Below are 18054 nucleotides of genomic sequence, written 5' to 3' on the forward strand. Positions count from 1 at the left end.
AAAGCTCACAGATCTTGTTTTTACTGGGATAATGTCTTCCCCAGGAAAGGAGAGACATAAAGAGTTTCATGGACTGTAAGGATCACGGTACAAAGGGAAGATATTGAACTCCACTGTTCTCTCATGGGAGTGTCATGGGAACCAGTAAAGCTTACATTAACATAGACTGAAATGTTCAGCTACAAGAAGTAGTATTTCTTCCATGTGACTGGGACAGGGAGAGTTTTAACCTGATGGAAGTGCTTATGGTCTGAGCATATGAATGAATAAGAACCCTGCAATAGAACAAAGCAGAAAATATTTACATGATTGTACCTAAAGAGGAAATTGCTGTCTTCCATGAAGCCAGCTACTCTCAGCCCAACCTTTGAGCTTGTTCTCAGGCTTCTAGATTGGTCCTTTGGCATCGGCTTTTAGCCATGATATTGAGAAAGAATGTATCATTCAGGGCATGTAGTTTTCTTACTATCAACATAGAAACTTCTCTGTGAGATTTGACATACACTAATGGACTCCATATATAAAGTTACCTGTGTCTCTGCTGCTGCCTGCCCTCCTTTGCTCTGAATTCTGGCTACTGTAACTCTTAACTCTTAACATTTGCTTACATGCCAGTTGGAGTTCAATATTGTTATGTTTAATTCTTTTGGAAAACAGTTGAAGGCTTTGAGGGGTTTGCCTTTAGACTTTTATTTAGGCTGTGTGTTATGCATCTTTAAAATACAGAATCCAATTTTTCTTACATAAAAATAATTTGCACTTTTACCACCCAGAGATAACAGCTGTGATTACCTTAGGAGTATCTTCTAGGTTGATATTTTTTCCATCCATTTTGTGAGTAGGGGTGTTGCATACTTGTATTTCTATGTACCTGATGTGCACCTGATGCCCACGAAGGCCAGAAGAAGGCATCAGATCCTTTGGAGCTGCTGATACAGGAGGTTAAGAGCCACCATGTGGTGTTGTGATAATTATTAAAAAGTGGAAATCTTTTACCCTGCACTAAGTCTGGCTCTGGTGCAGCCACATGGCACCTTGGGGTATCTCTAACTTAGCAGCTCCATGCTACCTCTAAGAATTCAGGAGAGGTTCACTTCACTGCTCCTGCATTTTGTTTTCACCAACTTTCCTCAACCACCTGGTATGAGCGTGACTTCACACCATTAGCTTATCAAACAGGTTTATATGTTAAATTCTCAGTTCACAAACCCTCTATACAATAAGCTTACAACCAATGGACAAGGATATAAATTGCCCCATCTAGATGAGATAAATAGACCCATAGAAACTCTTAGAAATAACCATAACAACCTTATCAATCTAGAGATGCACTGAGAGAAGCATTCACATTTGCTTTCATCTTGTTTCCTCCAGAATTTCCACCTACTCCTTCGTCTTTCATTTTTCCTAGATTTTTGTTCACCTACCTCTCCACTGTCCAATCATATATTGCCTTGACATCAACCTACAATGTGGCTTCTGGGTGATATGAACTACTGAACCATCTCTCCAGCCTCTTTTATATCAACAGCATCCAATTTTTAATACAAGAATGTATAGTAATATAGGATTTCTATTTCTGCCATTTTAATTGTATGCTATGGGTTCTTTTCTTATCTGTGGAGATAACTGTAGTTGAATGTTTTATGATACTAGTTTTAACTAAATTTTATAATAGTAATTTTTTGAAATCTTATTAACAGGCATAATATACTGAAACTCAAATATTTTTGCTTAATTTAGGAGAACACAAACTTCATTTCATCCCAGCCCTGATTGGGCCCTTTCTGGAAGTGACCTTGATACCCCAGCCAGATCTCCGGAATGTCATGATTCCTATTTTTCATGATATGATGGACTGGGAGCAAAGGAGGAGTGGCAACTTTAAACAGGTAGGCAGTATTGCTCATCAGGACTGACAGGGAGTGTCATTTCCCCATCTGGTGTCTCCACAGTTTCCCCATTCAGCTCTAGGTGGATAAATGAACAGTGGTTCCGTGGACCCAGAACCAAGTGAACCTGTTCTCCCTGTACCACATAGCCTTGGATATATCACTCTGTCTTCTTGCTGCCCTGAGGCTCCAGAGAAACCCTGGAAGCCCATTTTATTCCTTTCAGCTAAAAAAATATTCTTTGACGTTCCAGGACTGTATTTAAGAATTTACAGAGGGTTGTTTGCTCCCAGCTGGACACAACTCGGAGGAATTGGAAGGTTAATGACTCTTTAAGCCATTGAGTTCTCAGTGGTCTGCGCATTGTGTTTGGTGAATGACTTAGCTCTGAGCATTTGATTCACAGTATGTTTTATTGCTCTTAGCTTGGAGCAATGAAAATTAATTTGAAGGAGAAAGCAGTGGAAAATCTCACAAAGGAAATTCCAAGGGAATGAATCTATCATTTCTTGCTAACGTAGTTTCTAATAGTGGTGCTTCAGTTAGAGGTAGACAGACATCCTTATTGCAAAATCAGATCTGTAAAGAATCAGCCACTTTGGCTGGCCCAAGTCTGTTGGGGGAAGTAGGAAAAAACATGCACTCACATAGTGACTTCCCAAACCTGCTTACCCACAGGATGTGGCCCTCCTTCATACTTCTCTACATGAGGCCATCTTCAAACCTCAGAAAAGTGCTTGTCATCTGTATAAGCAAGTTGATTGCTCGCATAGACCTTTCCTATTGCCAAAAGTGTGGGCATTTTACTTGTATCCGTATATACATTTACTTTTAAGAAAGCTAATAGCAGAGCAAATAGCTATGAACAAACAGTGCTTGGTAGGGGAGCCCACTTTCCTTCCCTCTTATCTTTATCTCTTGATTGACATTTGCCTTAAAGAAATAACTGGGCTTAGTCTTTTGACACAATTGAATATTCATCTCAAGCCCAAATTGCTTTAATGCTGGCTAAAGGATGTCATTTTCTCTTGCCTCATTTAAATTAAGGGGAAATTTTTCCTTCCTGGTATTCAAGTTATAACGAATTTACATCCTTGAAAATATAAATGTTTTGACTACAGTTTTCATGAAATATGTCCTTTCACTCTTCTGCTGCTTACTGCTGACTTAGAAGATTTCAGTGGGTCTACCATCTGTACATGGCTAGGATGAATTCTCCACTTCAGTAAAGATTTAGTGCAACCTCAAACTGTTTTAGGAAAGAAAACAGATATAAAGCACATTTAAGATTTAAATTAATGTATTTGGGCATGCTAGTTTGCTGATGTTCTCAGATATAGTGATGCAAAGAAAGAAAAAAAAAAAGAAATGGAACTTGCCAATTTTTATAGTCCCTAAAAAAAGAACTGAAATGTTTAAATTGGGCCTAGCATTTATGCTGGGATCCCAGATAGATAGATGCTGTCCTTGGCAGCAGAGAAAGCTAGCCAGCCAGGAGTATGAAGTCATGTTGACTGCATCTAAATTAGTCCCCTAGAATTCCAAAGGGAGGCTTGCTATTAACAATGGCTGACAATGTCACTTTGACAAAGTATACCACAGCTTTCCCCTGGCATAAAGAACTACATACCAATTTGCCTAAAAATCTTACATGTGAATCGGGAGGAAGGAGAGTAATATTTGGGTGTGTTTCAGGTGGAGGCCAAGCTAATTGACAAATTGGATAGCCTGATGTCAGAGGGCAAAGGTGATGAAACATACCGTGAGCTCTTCAACAGTATGTGAGTAATGTGTTTCTCTCCCATCGGTTCTATTCAGGACATCTGGTGTGAGTCCTGAGCCATTCTTCACCATGGTACATGAGGGCCTCGGAGACAGCTTGGGTCTCACAGGAGAGCTTTGTCTTTGTGGAGTGTGAAATAAATGATGATTGCCTAACTCTAGCAAGTGGATCTTATTATGTTGATGATTAGATATGTCTCCTTATTTTAATCTCAGATGAGGACAGGTTGCCTATGTTACATAACAAAGCTCACTCTTTTCACGCTTAGTAATTTCAAGGGAAAATAAGGCCATTGTTATGAGATAATGATTTTAAAGAGAGTTATGAATGGGAGAGGAAGAAAAGGGTGTGATTATAACATTTGTATACAGTGTTTTCCAAAGTATGTCTCTGGCTGATTTGAGTTTGAAAATTAACTTAGTTTGTGCCTGATGCTCAGCACCTGATTTAATCCTTAGATGTTGTCCTTTGTTGTTTTTGGGGTTTTTTTTTTTTTTTGTTTGTTCGTTTGTTTGTTTGTTTGTTTTTGCTCAGGACTGTTAAATGGTTCCCAAGTGCTTCTTATTAAAATGACACCAAAGCAAGTCATTTCTAATAAGTTTGGTGTCTGGGGATCTGCAAGGAGAATAGAGGGGAGAAATGGAGTTCTATGAAGGGACTTGTAGATTGTCCCAACTGGTCCAGTATGATCACAGATGCAGGATGGATTGCTTGTATCAATGATCATTTAACTGTCAGAGCTGAGTCATGATAATGTCTCAGCACTTTGGGACTTCCTACCTGGCATGCGTTTTCTTCATGATCTTATAGGTCTTAGTCATTTCCAAACCTAGTATTTTTATAATCTATCTTTCTTTTAACGGAGAAAATTTAGCGCACTAAGCTTGGGAAATACATTTCTTTCTTAGAAAATACAACTGTGTTTGAATTAATGCCCAACCCTTACCTAAGTGGTATTGATAACCAAGTGCAAGATTCAAGTTCACTAATTAGCAACTGTGGAAATGTGGGTGTACAGGTTTTGAGAATGCTTTCTTAAAACAGAAAGGTTTGACTGATGGTTTGAGTAGCCCTCAGCTTGCCTGATTCAAAATCATCCTTGAAGCTTTCAGGAAAACTATATAGAAAGGAAAAAGAAAGGCATCAGGGATTTCATGTGGCATTCAGAGTGATAAATTATATGGTTAACCCTGAGTACCATTTTCTTTTGATACTGTAATTCAGCCCAAACTTTTGCTAATTATTCACAAGCCCTTGTTCATTCTTGTGTACAAAGTGTCTATCTTTCGGGACAGCTGGAGTATAATAAAAATTTAGATTAAAACCTCATCCAACATCATAAATTGCCTTTCAAAAATACTTCCATTTCAATTCCTTGTCCTTGGTTACAACAAAGAGCCAAAATATGAAAGCATTCAATGGAATGAACCCCTTGAGATTTGTGATTAATAATTTATGATTAATTCATAAGATTAATAAATGCACGCTCTGTTTCTTTAATGCCTCTTATCTACTTTAGTAAGGAGCTGATGATTTGCAATTTGGATTGCTTTTATATAAATATGACTGTGAAATTTAAGAGGTACCTCAACGTTAGAATCAAAGTAATAATTAAGATATTAAGCCTCTATAATTATTTTATATTTTAAGGGATATGATTCATTCAATAGAGATTTTTATTCTTCTGTTGATTTTTAACATATTACTGGAATATATAAAAGTAAATTGTAATAGTAAAAATAAAATTTTAAAAAGGCTATAAATATTTTTTAATGCTTTTATAGTCAGCATATCAGGATAATGCAGATTTAAAGTGACAACTAAGTAGCATTACTACCTGGTCTCAGAAAAGAAAGGGAAGATGTAAGTGGATTTCAAGGAAACAAAGTCCTTTTATTTGGAGGCAGCAACAGTCGCAGAGGGAGTTGCTGCACACGTTAGGAATGAGGACAGCATGCTGTTATGGTACAGATTCTCACTTACTCTGAAATTCATGTCTAAAACTTCATCAGATTAGTTGAGAAGATGGAAGCCTGGGACACCCTCTGCTTCTGAGTGTTGTGCTTGGCAAACCAGCCCTCAGACCGAGATTTTCCTTTCTGTGTAGTGTGCTTGTCACGAATCCCTCTCACTTCCACCAGCTCCCAACAGCGCCTTCATTTGTGCACGTTATCTCTGCTTTTGAAATCAGTGGGATTCCCTGTTTCTGAAAACACTGAAACTGTGGCTGATAGACCACACTGTGAGAGACCCAAAATCCATCATCCGAACTATCCGTTGCATTTCTGGTCCTCCTAACATATGGTCTGGCTTTGTTGTTGTTGCTCTCTCTCTCTCTCTCTCTCTCTCTCTCTCTCTCTCTCTCTCTCTCTCTCTCTCTCTCTCTCGGATATACTTTATTTATATTTCAAATGTTATCCCCCTTCCTGGTTTCTCCTCCATAAGTCCTATCCCATTCCCCCTCCCCCTGCTTCTATGAGGATGTTCACCCACCCAGCCCCACCCCGCCTCCCCACCCTGACATTCCCCTACACTGGGGCATTGAGCCTTGGCAGGACCAAGGGCCGACTTTCCAGGCAGGCTTGGGTTGAGCTGGGTTGCTGCAGACACAGCAGAGCTGCCCACTGCCCTGAGGCACCTAATTAGCTGTGTAAAGGAAGTGACATCCATCTCAGACCTTCCTCCACCACGTCCAATACTCCACAACTTCAAATTATTCCAACGTCCTTAATCAAGGATCATGTGTTTCGTTGCTGCTTGGATTTGGGAGACTAGTTCTACAACACCAGGCCTCAAGTATCCAAATCTGCGGTTTGGGTTGTCGAGTATAAATGCCAGAACAGTGTTCTCAGCACTATCCTGGTATGATTGAAAATTAAGCCACCACTGTCCAGCCCCATTTCCTTCGTGGTAAGCAAGGCCATTGAGCTCCACTATAGTCTGTCCTGCTGTCCATTCGACGGGAGAACACCATTGGAAAATCCCGAAAATACTTGTGAGAAACTGTCTCTTTATGAAACGGGGTCTCTGAATTCTCCATACCAGCACTAGAGCGTGGGTACAGACAAAGAGAAAGCATCCAGTTTCACACAAGGTATCTAGAAGGACTGTTTCACTAAGCTGATAGCTTCCTCAGGTTGTATCAGGTGAAGTATAAAGTAAGAGGATTTCCCCAAACCAAGGAATAAACCTGGCCGAGGATGCAGATACACGTGGCTCTAGACTTGGTCCTAACACTTGGTCTCGAGTCACTGAGGAGAGCAGGGTATTCACAGCTGCGCCTCTTCTGAGGGGATGAAGTCGCTCAGATTTCCCACTACATCAGGAAGCTTCGAATTAATGAAAGCCATCAGCAAAGCCTCTGTGTACTTTTAGAAGTCTTAGTGAGGTACTTGGTTTTAGCCTCTGAGTGTGTGGGGTGTGGGCTGTCACTTGGAGAAACTTCTGTAGCATCCTGTATGATTTGGCAGGATAAGAGAACTTGGTTCAGCACCAGTTTGCCACTTAGACCCTAAACAGTTGCTTCTCAGGGGTTTTAAGTTAAAACCCCGTTCCAGAGGTTCAGTCAGGTCAAGCCCTATACCTCCCATAAGTCATCTCTCTCTGACCAACCTACATCCAAGCTAGGTAAGTGCTTAAACTCAGTCAGGAAAATATTCTCTGGGACAGACAACAGACATGGAGAACAGAACACTGGGTACTGGGATGGCAATAGCAAGAAAAAAGAGGTAGAAATGGAAAGAAATTGGGGGGAAAACGTAGCCACAGACAAAATCAGCTTTTACCAGGGCAGTTTTCCTTTTACTGTTTCCTTTTCAGCTAAGTACAGAGTTGACATGATTACATTGATTACATTGTATTTATGATATACACACACTCATTTCCCCACCCCATTTTTAATCAAGATGCCAAAGAAACCAGATTGTGAAGAGAAATAATATTCACTGAAACAGGAGGGCTGAGGAAGTAAGCTGAAAGCACCACATACATGTCCCTCTGTCTGTCTTTGGGGGGAGTTCAGTCAGGAAGCCTTTCCCAAGCACAGTGTGAATTTGCAGAGGGAATGGAAGCAAATCAGGTTCTCATCATGGTGACTGTGAATGTTTTCTGTGGACATCGTGCCTCTGCTCCAAGGTGTTTAGGATTAGGAGAGATGTAGGAGGAGAGATGTGGCCGGGGCGCTCGTCACCAATCTGCTGTAACGAGCTCCTAGAAAATCGTCAGTGACTAATGACAGAGTGAATGGAAGGAAGCGTTGAGTGAGCGCACAGATACTCCAGTATGTATCGAGTGGGCAAATGTTAAGTGAAGGGGGAGAGCGCCAGCGTCATCCCGTCTGTACAAAAGGATTTTCCTGTAGCCGTGGCATTGCAGCAGAATTGCTTGGTTGAAGATGCGTTCCACAGAGAGGTAGGAAAACGTGTTTCTGGGACTAAGCTCTTTACTCGGAAGTAAACTTGGAGGGACTCCTGTGTCTCATTCCACGCTGTCATTTAAGGTGGCAAGGCATCAGCCTAATAGGAGAGCTAGGGGGAAATCGTCTTTGAGCTGTGAGGCGCTTGTGTGTGTTTGAAAGCATGACTATGTGCATGAGTTCATATTTTATGACTTGGATAATCTGAAAATCGATTTGCTTTGTCAATGCTTCCTGGATTAGAATTCCACTATTTGGTCCCTACCCTAGGTAAGACATTGTTTGCAAATTGTCCTACTTGTGAGATGTTGCAGTGGTTGCTAAGGCATTTAAGGTACTGATGAAAGTAAAATGGTTGTCATGGTGACTGATAAAAATAAATGTTGAAAATGCCCTGGGTTCTTTCTTTTCCAGTCTACTAAAGAAAATTGAGCGGGAAACATGGAGGGAAAGTGGCGTTTCATTAATTGCCACTGTCACTCGGCTGATGGAGAGGTTGTTAGACTACAGGTAAGGTGCATCCCAAGATTCCAGATAGGCTCCATTCTAGTTAAAAGCCCAAATAGCTGAACTGTAATTAGCATTCCACTCGAGTTAATCATTCAAAGAACTGCTAATCAGCACCTGAACTTCAAACCAGCTTGTTCAGAGTTTTGCGTCTGGCTTTGGTGTTTGCTTCCTTATTTGTTTAGTTCTGTTTTTGATAATTCTTTCAAAGTCTTGAGTTGAAAGAGTTCTCAGAGTCCTTGACAGTTCTCAAAAACAAAAGGAAAAGAAAAATCTCTGGGCATTTAGACTCACCCACTCAAAAGTTGCCGGTGGTCCAAACACGTTAAGATGAAGATCTAGGGGGGGTTGTGCCAGTGTGCTGCACCTTTAAAGGAATGCTAATTATCTTTATTTTCATTTACTTGCCTTTAGAGCAGGCTGTCCCAATTCTATGCATGGCGGTTCTCTTATTTTAAGAACAAGACTCTGCTCTGTTCCCTGTCCCTGGCAATTTTACACCTCTTATGAGGGAGGGACAAGCACCTTCTCTCCCCTGCTCCCTGAGTTCCTGTCCACAGAGAGGCATAAGCTTGCCATGCAAGCTCCTACTGCAGTCTGGGGTCGGTCTCTGCTTCCAGTGCCCTCAGAGATCTTCGGCCACACAAGCATCACTGATCTCTGAGGACACCCACCCCCACACCAGACATCAAAGAACAACTATGTTTTTCCCACGTAGAGGACATTCCCTTTGTGACTCTTGCTTCCCGTTTCTAGGGACTGTATGAAAATCGGAGAAGTGGATGGCAAGAAGATTGGCTGTACAGTCAGCCTGCTGGTCAGTACCTGACTCAGTTTCCCCCTTCCTTCTAACCTCCGCTACTGTTCACTGAAGTACTAAGTTTTGTTTGCTTTTAAATGTCCCGTGTGCCGTGTTCCAGAATGTTCCCTACAAAAGAATGTTTTTAAAAGGAAGATAGCGAGCCTTAGGTTGAATGAAGCCCAGAAAACCTTCAGCTCAGAACATTACAGAATGCTCGTGCTGTGTGCTGGGCTGGTAACGGTGAGCAGACCTCGGTGACATCTCGGAGGGATGTTGAATTTATTACTCAGCTCAGTCTAGATGCCACTCTAGGAGAAGCACAATATCAGAATTGAGGTCCTTTATCTCTCTGTCAGCTCTTCTCCTCTGCCTATCTTCTTCTCCTCCTCACAATTATGGTATTTTAATAGCAATTTCCTGAGCTCTTATTTTCTAACTTATAAATTTTTTTCTGCTTAATATGCTTAAGTTTCACTCACTATTCTCTGCAGATTGAATTCATAATAGCACTATTGCAAAGACTTGCATTACAGTACATAAATATAGATATATGGACAGCAGTCTAAATCACAATTACTCTGGACCAACCAAAATTTATAAAAAAGCATCACCCCCCCTCTTTTGTTAAATAAGATAGAATTTCATCACAAAAGAATAATCCCAACACTGGACATTAGTTTTTTGTATTTTGCTATGTGGTGAATTAATGCTTCTGCTAACTTTCCTTTATCTCGTTTGGAATTGAAGAATGACCTCTTCTGGTTCTGAACCTGTGAATGTCCTGACTTCTCTTTCTTGTATCCCTGAGAACACATGAAACTTCCTTGTCTGCTGTGAACACTTACTATGTTGGAATTCTTGCCCTATGCCCTGAAACCTTCGCAGCTGAACTTTTGTTCTGCCCTGCATTCAGCACATCAGGCTTACTGTCGTTTTTTCCTTTGCTTATTCCCCTTTGCACATCTCTGAAATTTCATGCAGCTATTTTTCTGTTGGCCTCATTTTTTTTTTTTTTTTTTTTTTTTTTTTTTTTTTTGCTGTACTGCTTTTCACATCTGAGCTCATGACACTATCTCTCCTTACCACGCCCACTTCTTCCTTCTCATTTTTTAATGAATTGTTACATCTCTACCTCGATTACCAGCCCCTAAAAATAGCAAGACTGAAGCATGCTTTGTGAGGGTACATCTTATTCACACCGCTGTACTTACATAATTTCCTTCCTTAGAACCAACAGTGAGCTGACCATCAGCCCACCCACTGTACTAACCATTACCTCCCCTCTAACAGTCTTTCACTGCTTGACACAGTCCTGCCCTCCTTTCCTCTGTCCAGCCTTCCATCTTTTGATGTTTTTTCCCTATCTTCCATCACAATCAGGGACCTCAGCCTCTTCCATGCCCTTGCTTGTGTGCCGTGTTGTCTGGGAGCTCCAGTTGGAATCCTCAGCCCAGGCACAACGGCTCATCAATAACCTCAAAGCAAACCATCTACCTGTTTCCTAAAGAACCCTGACATCTTCACCTTCTTTCCCAAGTACCTTCTCATTGGAGATGAACACAGTAGTGCAGCCCCTGGTCTGGTCTCCTCAAATGGTCCAGCAGAAAAGACCCTTTCCTTGGGTAAAAGAATGACTACTTTGCCCTGTCTTCTATGAGGGATAAGAAAGAAACCTCATAAATCAGGGACCCTGTGGCAATTACTTGAGGCTGACACCAATAACTTTGGAGTATGTTGAAGAGCAGAGAAGGTGAGCGGTTGGAAAGCTGTCCCAATTGCGAACCAGCGCAAGCATCCTTATTAAAAACCCAACTTTATCACTTTGAAGCTAATCTCTTCAGCTCCTACTCCAAATGGAAAGTTTTGGATGTTTGCTGGTGGCAATATGGTCCCCATCACCACCTTCCTGTGAGGTCAGCAGCAAATCCTGTTCTGGGGGCCCCTGACTGCTGGTATGCAGTCTGAGCTTAAGGCGCAGTTGGTGACAGTGCACATTATTTGACATGACTAAGAGGAGGAATTATAATTATTGTTTTGTTCTCTGTGTTACAGTTCTTAGCAGACATATGTGAGAGATTGTCATCTGCCAGCTGGGGAGATATTGGGTTTTGGTTTTTTTTTTTTTTTTTTGGTTTTTTTTTTTTTTTTTTCTCAAGGAGGAATATTCATTTACGGAGTGATCTCTTATTTTTTGTTCTGAAAGAACGCAGCTTCTTAACAGAAAGCTATTAGAACAAATCATCCTTTAATAATGTAAAACCTGCTGTGGGGCTGTTAGATTGTGTTTATGGTACAATTCTTGCTAATTAAAATGATTTTGATGATAATGAGGGAGGCTTGAGTAGCATTGTTTACTTGGCTTTTTAAAGACTGCCAGAATCTACAGGAAATGAAAGGCAAGGAGAGAGCCAATGTTATGGATTGGAAATAACAATGCATTCAAGTCAACATCAGTGCCCACACAGAGTAAAGAGTCCTTGGGTTCCAGAATGCACACCTGTCAGATAATGGGCAGACGGTGCCTTCAAGAGCTTATCATTAGGTTCCTGACTGACTCATCAGCTATAGAAACCTATAGGATTTTTGGCATTTTCTGTGTCAGAAACCCATCACTTGTTCAAGTACATAGCTTTTCCCCACCCCGAGGACTACCCAGTGTCCTTCATGTCCTAAGTAGCATCAGACCAAACAACAGTAAGTCATCAGCCCATGTCTCTGAAGCAGGGATTTTATAATATACCTACAGCTTATATATCCAGGTAGTAATCATTGGATTTTTGTAAAACTTGTTAAAATAATTTAGAGAATTTTAGTAAAATTCAGATTTGTAATAATAACAATAATAAGTTAGTATTTTCAGTAAGCACATTCCATAATAATAAGCAGACATAAAATTCTCTGTTTTATGTTTTAGACATAAACCAGAAACATTGAAACTTAATACAGCTGCCAGGTATGCTTTACTCCCAGCATGGGGGAAGCAGATGGAGGGGGATCTCTGGGAGGTTGAGGCCAGCCTAGTCTATATAATAAATTCCAGACCAGCCAGCCAGGACTACATACTAAGACCATGTCTACAAGAAACAAACAAGGCAAAACAAAACCCATAGGTGAGAAATGTGCTTTTTGGTTTGTCTGTTTTTGAAACAGGTTCTCCCTGGCTGCCTGGGAGCTCATTTTACAGACCAGGCTGGCTTTAAGCTCAGAGATTTGCCTGCCCCTGCCTTGTACTGGAACTAAAGGTGTAGGAACACGTCCTACAGCAGCACACATGTCCTTCCGGGATGAGGGTATGGTGTGGTTGGGTTCAGAAATGTTCATCAAAGCCACGTGTATTAGGTGTGACCATACCTAGCAAGAAACCCTCCATAACTTTTTATACATCCTTCCTTTATGTCCTAGAGAGTTCGTTCTTTAGGGGGAAAAAAGGTATGCATGAAATTAAAGAAAATTTTCTTGCTGGCAGTCAGCGTTTTGAATATACAGATAATCTGTTACATATTTTAATATTTTAGTTAATATTACCCAGTTGTCGGCTAAACTGAGAGCAAATAATTGAGGTTAAAAGAGATCAACTGGGCACAATGGTAATTCCAGCACATGGACTCTGAGGCTGTGAGTTCAAGGCCAGTAACGGGCTAGCTACGAAACCCTGTCTTAAAAGAAAAAGAAAAACAAAAACAGAGAATAAAAGAAGTTTGAATCGTTGATTATAACCCAAGAATTTCCAGCTTGTGAACTAGTTGCCAGATGTTCAACACAGTGTCAGGTTGAAAATCTGTCGCTGTCGTATTATTAAAACGATACTTAGGAGGAAAAATGCACCTGTTGGCTTTGAAGGCATGGACCTCTAACAAAGTAAAAGGACATATGAGTATGCCTGGATGCTGAGGAAACACCCAGATCTGTGCTCTTTTTCACAGAACTTCTATAAGACTGAGCTGAACAAGGAGGAGATGTACATCCGCTACATCCACAAACTCTACGATCTGCACCTCAAGGCACAGAACTTCACAGGTACTAATGCTTGGGACTCAGGTGGGGGAAGCGAGCTAGCTACTGATGCATTTGCTATGGTAACTTCTCTTCCTTTCACAATTAGGAATGAAGACTCAGGCACTTCTGAAGTCAAGATGCATTTTAAATATGTGTACGCTTCTTAGTGCTGTATTTTCTGCTCTATCTTTGCATGATTTTTCTGAGATTTCCCTTGGCATTACCTACCCACACTGCCATTCCTTCAAGTACTGCCGTTCATCTTTGCTTTTGATGGTCATACCGATTTTAAAGAAGTTGACAATTCTTCTGGCCACTTTCCTGAACGTTCATGAAGTTCTCAGTTTCCCTACATTTTTATTTACCCTGAAATTTTTTTTTACTGCTTTTTAAGAGATTGGATGGTGACATTCTCTTACATTTTTCTCCATGTAAGGGTATCTTTATTGCCCTTCGCTCATCAGCTTTCTGTAATTGAAACACAGTGTCTATGATAATCAGCTTGTGGAGAGGAAAGGTTTGTTTGGGTTCGAAGATTTGGAGGTTTTGGTCTGTTGTTAGTTGTTTCTGGACTCGTAGCTTATAATGGCTGGGAAAGTGCCTGGCAAAGCATAGCTGCCCCTGGTATAACTGTGATGCAAGAGAAAGAAAAATGGAACCTCCTAAGCACTTCATGCATGACACTAATAACCTAAGCTGTGCCACCAAGCCCCACCTCTTCCACTTTCCAGCCATCTTTCCATTGTACTGACATAAGGACCAAGCTTCTGCTCTTAGGATTTGTTTTATGCACACGAATATATATATATATATGTTCGCATAAGTGAATACCATCCGAGTGCAGAAACCCTCCAAAGAATGAAGAGGGTGTTAGATCCTTTGAGGTTGTGATCCACCTGACTTCGGTACTGGGAATGGGAGTCAGGTCTACTGGAAGAACAAGTTCTCTTAAATCCTGGGCTGTCTCTCGAACCCAGGACCAAACTTTAACACATGGGGCTTTGATGGACATTTCTGAACCCAACCATACCATACCCTCATCCCTGAAGGACATGTGTGCTGCTGTAGGACATCTAAGCAAAGGGTTCATTCATTTTCATACTTTAAAAGTGTTGTCATTGCCTCCTGGACTCACTGCTTGTGGTGAGAAGTATATACTCTTTTACATGACTGATTGTGCCATGTTTGCTGGTTGCTTCTGAGAATTCGTATTTGGCCTTCCGGTGGTTTCATGATGACACACATAGTTGTGGTTTTCTTAAAGTTTAATGTGTCTGACTTTGCCAAGCTCTTCAGATCCAGAAATCTATTCCCTTAATCAAATATGAAAAGGTTTTAGGCATTATCCTCTCAAAATATATTTTACATAACAATCCCTTCTTTAAGGACTGCCATGGAACGAGTATCTGGCATCTGGTCATTGTCCCCTAAGTCCCAAGACTCTGTCATTTTCCCCCAACTTTGCTTCTTTCCATGGTTGAGGACAGACAGATAACTTTGCCTTATGTGGAGCCCACCAATGCTTTCTCGCATTGTTACTCAGCTGACCTGAATTGGGTCTTTCCAGTGAGATGGTTTTTTGGTTACTATTCCATTCTATTCTAAAACTCTCACGTTCTTTTCTTCTCATGGCTTCGGTTTCTATACAGGGAGTTCGTCTTTTCAGTTGTTCAAGAGTATTCGCATTCACTACATGGAGCATGGTTTCAATAGCTGCTTCATAGTCTAAGATTCCAAAGTGTGAGTCATCTTGGGGTTGGCATCTGTTAATTGCTCTTTCCCTTGGATAGTTATTTGGTTCTGTGGTTTCTTGAATGCCAAGTTATTTTAGATTACATCCTGGACCTTTTGAACATTATGTTACGAGATTCAGCATCCTGTCAAAATTGGTGTTTTTAGTTTTGTCAGTCAGTCCAGCTAGTTTTAAACCTCAGGTCCTGCGCCACCATCTAGAGGTTGTGATTCTAGTGTCTGAATTTTAAGGCCTTGGCACTGTATTCCAGTTGCCTGCACGAGCACCACTCAGCACCGGTCTCCAGTCTTCGGTCATGGTCTTCACTGTTGTGATACTTATGTCAGTGATGGCCTGCTCTACAAACATGCACCTCGGAGATCAGCCCAAAACCGCACGCACAGAGTAAACAGGTCTTTCTCGGGCTCTTTTTTTTCTCTTGGGTTCCCGTTCTTCCTGTGGCCCAGGCACTCCGAGTTCTTGGTGTTCTGGCTGTGATGCTGAGGCTTGGAAGATGAGGAGGAAGCCAGAGAGTCTAAGAGCTTTGTGTCACTGGAAGCCATTTCCCAGCTCTGTGAGAGGAAAGGTCTTTTGGGAGCTGTGACCGTCTGTCTGATTCCATTTGCAGACAGTCTGAGACGGGAAACATAAAAAGAAGAAAATAAAATTAGACAACCGAACACACCTTGGTCATTATCAGTGGTGGCTCTTCCTAGCTGCTCCGTTTGAACCTAATTACTTTTCAAGGTCCTCTAAGCACCTCTCATACTCTGTTAAAGTGGTTTCTTTCTTTCCTACCTGCTTGCTTGCTTAGTGGAGAAAGTAAAGTGGAAGGTGCTTACTTGCTCCACCTTAACCAGAATCCTTTCCATAAGGTTGAGAATGAGAAATTAAGAGCTTTGCCCCACTGTTCTTTCAGGAAACTGTGGCCTTTACACAAGTCTTTAAGTGAGTAAAGAAATCCTTTCAATAACATTTCTAGAATTTGAACATGCCTCTAAGGCCTCTAGCTGGTCCCACTATCTCTGTAGCATTTGTTTACAGTCTGGAGACCTGCATGTTATCTGGGACTCCTTAACCTCCCTCAGCTTCAAGCCTGAGGTCTATGGATTCCTGTCCCTTAAAGTAGTTCCTGTCTTGAGATTCTTTTCCTTCAAGTGTGTGTGTGTGTGTGTGTGTGTGTGTGTGTGTGTGTGTGTATGAGAGACAGAGAGGGAGAGAGAGAGAGAGAGAGAGAGAGAGAGAGAGAGAAGTATGAGTGTTTGAGGAAGCAGAAGAGAGTATTAGATTTTCTGAAGCTGGAGTCACAGGCAGTTGTGAACTGCCTTATGTCTGTGTTGGAACCTAAATTAGGGAGCTTTGGAAGAGCAGCAAGAGTCTTCACACCAACTCAGCTGTCTTTCTAACCCCATATTCTCTATTTTAAAGTACTTATCATGTTTTCTTAATTGTTATATTTTATATAATATATTATTATATAACAACCATATATGCATGCATACATACCTACACACACATATGGTTGTGTTTACAACCATATTACAGACAGGTAATTCCTAATTAAGGATGAGTTCTTTGTTTCTCATTCTTGGTCTTTTCAGCTCCTAGAAGAGAGCCCAGGAATATGAGACCTAAATAAACACATCCCTAGTGAACGTACTCACTAATTAAAATTTAACACCTGGTATGAACATTTTTCTTTGGTGCTAATAATGCCTGAATCAGGAGGGAACAATGCAGTGTAGTAGACTGTTTCACTTTAAAAAATAAGAATTAAGGAAATAAGCTGACAACAGGCATTCCATATCTACACAGATCTGCTTCGGTTTTTCAGGAAAGTCCAGATTTGTCTGTGAGATGCTGCTATTTCTTTATTCACTCAAAGTTTCATGTTCCCCAAATCATTATCGATATGTGTTTCTCTCATATCACCTCTTACTTAATGGATTTATTTATTGTGCCTGTGCATGGTGTATTTAAATGAGCATGTGCACCACGTAGGCGTGGAGGTCACAGGAAAATTCTAGGAGTCAGTTCTCTCTTCACCTTTCTGTGGTTGCAGGAATCAAACCCAGGTCACCAGGTCTGCCCATTAAGTAAGCATCTTTACCTCTGAGTCATCTCATTGGCTCTCACAGTGCTTTCCCTCTCCTGTCCTCATTTTTAGACGTGTCCTTGAAGAACGTGAGATTGCAGGGAGAAGCTTCCTTTCTGTTGAAATGATTTAACCTCCCTGCAGCCTTCTGTGTGGTTGTCTTGCATTCCCAATTCATCTCCATTCTTCTGTGCCATTCCTCTTTTATATATTGCTTTCCTCTCTGCATGATTGCAGAAATAATGGAGTGGCCTGTACTCAGCCGTGCAGTGGTACTTTGCTTAGAATTTTAAGCTCTTTGTCCCTTAGAGTCTATCCCTCTTCCGCCCATATCAGCTCTCAAAGAACGAAAAGGTGAGCATGGACCAGCACGCTGAGGCACTTCTAACTTGAGTCATTGGAAACCAGCTTTGTTGCCTGCTTTTCCTTGATCAGCACAGCACGCTGTGCCCTCGGCAGGCACACATCTCTCTGCTATGTATCATCACCTCCCTGGTCAGATTCTAAAGCAGCTGTGATTTGTCCTGCCACCTCTCTGTGACACCAGCAGTCATTTCTCAGCTTCCTCTGACCACCTGTCGGCATCTTTACTTTCTCAGACCTTCCCAGGTACCACTCACTGCACCTGCCCGCCTAAGGATGTGCATGTCTGGGAGACTAGTAGGGAGGTCAGAAAGCTTTACTTTTTCAATTTTTTTCAATTTGGGGAATTATGTCACACGCTCTTTTCTACCATAACTATTAAGTGCACAGTTTATGTCTTCACCATTTACCTAGAACTTTTCTCAGCGTCACCAACTGAAATGCTTTCCTATTAAATACTAATTCTCCTT

At 41.2% G+C, this 18054-nt stretch overlaps 1 protein-coding gene across 3 annotated transcripts in view; it reads left to right on the forward strand.

Annotated features, from left to right (window-relative positions):
• DOCK4 (dedicator of cytokinesis 4) overlaps nt 1–18054 on the forward strand; it is a 383278-nt gene that overhangs the window by 321334 nt on the left and 43890 nt on the right. For all 3 annotated transcript variants that reach the window (XM_080927592.1, XM_080927594.1, XM_080927593.1), the window contains exons 31-35: nt 1744–1892; nt 3588–3673; nt 8504–8599; nt 9353–9413; nt 13322–13415. In XM_080927592.1, coding sequence (XP_080783718.1) covers nt 1744–1892; nt 3588–3673; nt 8504–8599; nt 9353–9413; nt 13322–13415 — 486 coding nt within the window. The remainder of the gene's footprint in view (nt 1–1743; nt 1893–3587; nt 3674–8503; nt 8600–9352; nt 9414–13321; nt 13416–18054) is intronic.

Source organism: Micromys minutus (genome assembly GCF_963924665.1).
Source record: "Micromys minutus genome assembly, chromosome: 1".
In the NCBI taxonomy this organism is placed as follows: Eukaryota; Metazoa; Chordata; class Mammalia; order Rodentia; family Muridae; genus Micromys; species Micromys minutus.